The 4,911-nt window shown below is 26.9% G+C and overlaps 1 protein-coding gene across 2 annotated transcripts in view; it reads right to left on the bottom strand.

The window, feature by feature from the left end:
* Positions 1-1,605, bottom strand: part of LOC111622389 (gamma-aminobutyric acid receptor alpha-like) — a 48,621-nt gene extending 47,016 nt beyond the window's left edge. For both annotated transcript variants that reach the window (XM_023364758.1, XM_023364767.1), the window contains exon 1: positions 1,556-1,605. In XM_023364758.1, coding sequence (XP_023220526.1) covers positions 1,556-1,558 — 3 coding nt within the window. In that variant the 5' untranslated portion in view covers positions 1,559-1,605. The remainder of the gene's footprint in view (positions 1-1,555) is intronic.
* Positions 1,606-4,911: the final 3,306 nt, after the last annotated feature.

Here is a 4,911-nt window from a genome sequence, read left to right as displayed (position 1 = left end):
TTTTAAATGTGAAGTAAACCAGAATATATATGCAGAAATATAATTTCTAATTATATAATGTATATATACTATATACAGTAAGTATCACAAAAATTTATATTTTACCTTTATATAAATTATTTATAAAGAAAATATAATTTTTCAGGGCATTTTTATTATAATAAAATCAACAACTTTTTAACATATTACTTCAAAAACTTTTCAAAATTATTCTTGATAAAATCATTTTATTATTTATTTTAAAAAAAAACATAAATGATTTCTTAAAAAGAATCTATGTATTATTACATATTAAAAATAGCATATGCAGCAAATTGTATATCAATAATTAAAGAAAATTAGAATAAATTCTTAATTATAACGACTAAATTTGTCAATATAATTAAATATCTAGTATCTATATCTGTGTAATTTTAGCACAACATGTATATATATACATGTTGTGCTAAAATTACACAGCATAATGGCATGAGTTAAAAAATTATTTATTTTTTAACAATAGCACAACACTATGGCATGAGTTAAAAAATTATTTATTTTTTAAATATATAATAAGGCTTGACAATATCTTTTTATCATTAGTATTAAAGAAAAATTGTTTCCTAAGTTTATTTATAAGTAATAATTTGTTTAGTGATTTTAAGTAAATTATAGCAATGAAATTTTTATATTAGCATAAACCTTATTATTAAATATCCTACAACGATTTGTTAATGAAAAGCTAAAATGATAGCCTTGAACTCCCTAGTTTTGTAGATTAATTTTTGGAAGAGAAATGTGAGTGTAATACTGTACATAATGGTAATAAAAAGTGCATCTGAAAAAGTTAGTTACTAGATTAAATCAGTACATTTCCACATATGCTCCTGACGTGGCAAGTACAATACTCACTTTGTACTTGATTTTGGTTCACGTCTGAGCCAGCATGTTTGGAGTCACGCTGTTAATGGCATCCAGAGATTCTTGTATGAGGGATTCTCATGCCAGGCAGTTTTGTAGCATACACACATTCTCACAAAGAAAAAATTTCAAAGAGATGGCATCAGTTGATCGGGTAGATTAATAAATGGGGCCCAGCGACTGACGGCAATAGATTTATTAAGTCCGACCCCACTCGATATATGACATACGACTCTTTCTATCGCCCCATCCCCTGGGCTTTTAACTACCAAAATTTAATAATATCAATCCCTCTAATATATAAATTTCCTTGCAAAATTTCAGAAAATTTAAACCTCAAATAGGTGAACAAAATCATGTTCCTCACACACGTACTATCATCTAAAAATACAGTAAAAAAACCCATTTTTAGTATTTATCAACGTTTTAAGATCCCCTAAGTCCAATAATGTAAAATTCTTGGAAGGGTCATTTTTTGACCGATTGTCATACTTTCCCTCTGTTATGGGCCTATATAATAGTCGGAAAGTAAATGACCATTTATTGATCAATTTTTAATTTTTAATGGTTAATATTTATAATTTGATATTATTTTATAAAAAATAGTTATATAATAAATTTTCTATAAGTCACGTAATAAAATATATAAGCTTACCATTTGAGTTTCGGAGACGGGTCCAAAACTTCGAATTTCAATATCAGTAATTATCACAGTCGGAGAAGCTAACAAATAAATTTAAAAATGATATTAAAATTATTATTTTTAATATAAAATTAGAAAATTGAATATTTATGTTTTAAACATTACGATTTTAATTACAAAACGATATAAAAATTAATTAATTAAAAATATTTTATGTATATTAATAAAAATTGAATTTTTACTTATTAAAATATAAATTTAAAATTATAAAAAAATAGTTTTAAAAATAAAATTTATCTCTATAAAGAAAAGAAAAGAAAATAATAGATAATTTATGAAAAGATTTTACGATAAAAATTTTAAAATTTTATGACAAATACATAAAAGTTCGGAATCTTAATTTACATATTATTACACATAAATATGCATTTAGTCATAAATCAAAATTTAAATATTTTTATCTTAAAAATACATATTTATGAGAAGAAAATAAAGCTGATAGTTTATTCCACATAGAATTTTTTTATATGTATTTAATCCCCCCTCAAAAATTTATCGTATTATTCTTTTCATATTTTTGTCATTTTTTGATTCGAAAAATAAAACTCGATCCTTATGATAAATTAAAAATACTCGCCTCCAAATCCTGGTCTAATTTCTTTATCGTACTTTTCTGCACGCAGCAGCTCATTCAACAAACGACTTGTGTTAAATATAAGATCATCCTTTACAGAATTATCATGCCTATACAGAAAAATAAATAGAAGAATAAGACATTTTAACACTGTATATGTAATGTTAATGCTTTTATATCTATGAAAAACTTTATCATGCTTAGATGCAACAGATATTAGCTGTAGATAAATACATACACGTGCAAAAATTTACAGTTGTATACAACATTGACTTGACAATTTTAAATATTTAACAAAACCAACTATAATATGGGTCTATAACTATTTCACTACCCATACAAGTTAACTTTCTTATAGTTTTCATAAACATTAAATTAATTATTTATTTAATACTTTAAATAGTTGTATATAAATGCATACACAGTTGTATATAACATGCAAACTAGAAATTAGATATTTGTTACTCCATAAACTATAATAAATGTTATTTTCTATATTGTTCTGTATTTATGTACCCCTCCATCTGTATGGATTGGATTGGTTTTATACAGCAACACGACATATGGATCTTCTGCGAGGGGTTGTCTCCCAGAGAGTACTTTCTAAGGGAAACACCAGTTTGCCCCTATTTAGGTGTTTTAAATGTGAAGTAAACCAGGAAAACTCCACGTGGCCAGCCTGTGGAGAGGCGCAAACCCACCACAAATTACCAGTGTTCAATAGTTTTAATCCACTCGACGAATGGTGGACAGCTGGAAGGGATGTCTTTTAGAGAAGACTTTCTAAGGGAAACTGGTCCCTATTTACGTGTTACTAGTGTTTCTCAAACGGGATTCCGGGATCCCGGTTGTTTTTTTAACCCGGGAAATTTTTCTTATCCCGCAAATTTCTTAAAAATTCACTTTTTTTCTTATTTTGTGTTAAGATTAAGAAATTTTGCAAATAAAAAGCATAATTATCTCATTCACTGTCAGAATCCATTTGTATTTATTAATTTTAAACCTACCTATTAGTTTTTTTTTTTTTTTTTAATTTTTGCTCGTTATGGCATGTCACAAATGGTCGATAATCAATACGTAGCTTATTTGTGCCAGGACTCTGAAAATTCTTTACTTGTCAGAACCTGTAATATATGGAATAATTGCGCTTACGCTGTCTTAATTTTTAACCATGCCCAGTAGCTTCAATAAATGCGTAACGCCATATTGTGCAAATTGGGCAAAGATACAAACAAGTATAAAGTCTGTAAGTATGAAGTTTTTCTTCATAAACCTGATTATTAAAGCCAAACAAATTGCCGAATTATTGAGCTATAAGCTTGATGCCGCTATTAAAGCAGTCGAGGTAGACAAATAAAAAATACTAGAGATCAAAAGAAGTACAACAATCTCGAAAACAAACTCGAAATCTTCCAGGCTACAGGTGAAAAAACACAATATCTGTCTTCTCTTAAATGCATTAAACACTATTCCAATCACATCAATTGAATCGGAAAGGGCATTCTCGGTAGCAAGACTTTTCATTACTAAAATAAGAATTAGAGTGAGTGATCGGAGTATTGATCATCTTTGCTTTTTAAAATCTTATAAAAGTTTACAATATTTTGTATTATATTTTATTTAAAAAACGAAAATTACCTTCTAAATTAGAAGTTCATTTTTTTTATTTTTAACTCAATTCAAAACATTTTTTTTGTTGTTGTTGTATGCAGTTTCCAGCAAACTTTAATTAATTTTTTTCTATTTGTGAAAATTTCTACGTTATTTAAAGGTAATTTTTATTATAGGCCTATAGACCTTACACAGCATTATTAATATGATTTTGGAGGTTACAGAACTTTAAAATTACTTTAAAAAATGGAAAATAATTATATCATTTGATTTCAAGATATTTTGTATACCTTAAAAATAATTAATTCTATCCCGGGATTTCCCGGGATCCCGGGAAACAGTTCACTTTTCTCCCGGAATCCCGGGAAAAGCAAAAGACCGGGAAATGAGAAACCCTAGGTGTTACACATGAAGAAAACCCGAAAAACTGCATGTGGCAGCCCGTTAGCGAGACGTGAACCAACGACAAACTACCACTGTTCAGTGGTTTTATTCACTCGGTCTCTGGGGGCACGTCTGTAAGGGTATATAGATATCAAGATTATATATTAAAGTATTAAATAAATAATTAACTTAATGTTTATGAAAACTATGAGAGATTTAACTTGTATGGGTAGTGAAATAGTTATAGACCCATATTATAGTTGGTTTTGTTAAATATTTAAAATTGTCAAGTCAATATTGCAAATAAATATTTACAATTTATAAAATTTAATGGGCCTATGCTATAATTTTTCGTATGTAAATTTTATTCAAAACAATTATTTCTTTACTTTACAGTTTTATAAGTAAAAATTAATAGTAATTTGATTTTTAATCCTTGAGTAAAATACTTAAATGGATTAATGAATTTAAAAAGACGACGTTATATTTTCTCTGCGACGTGAAATCTTTTTAAAGTCTTGTACTTATAATAATTATTTTTAATTAATAAAAAGGATTAGTTGAGAGAAAAATGTTGTTTTTCATCAATCTTTTTAAATCAACTTTATTAACTCTAATCTCAGAATTAATTTATTTTAATAATAAATAATTAATAATAGCACGTTAATGTGGACTTGATACATCGAAACACTACTTGATTTCTCTCTTTATGATTTTGACTTCTGTTGTTGAAATATGT

Source organism: Centruroides sculpturatus, unplaced genomic scaffold (genome assembly GCF_000671375.1).
Source record: "Centruroides sculpturatus isolate CEXI.00-Female unplaced genomic scaffold, Cexi_2.0 scaffold23, whole genome shotgun sequence".
Lineage (NCBI taxonomy): Eukaryota > Metazoa > Arthropoda > Arachnida > Scorpiones > Buthidae > Centruroides > Centruroides sculpturatus.
Note: the sequence above shows the minus strand (reverse complement) of the source record. Positions and strands in the feature narration are given on the sequence as shown.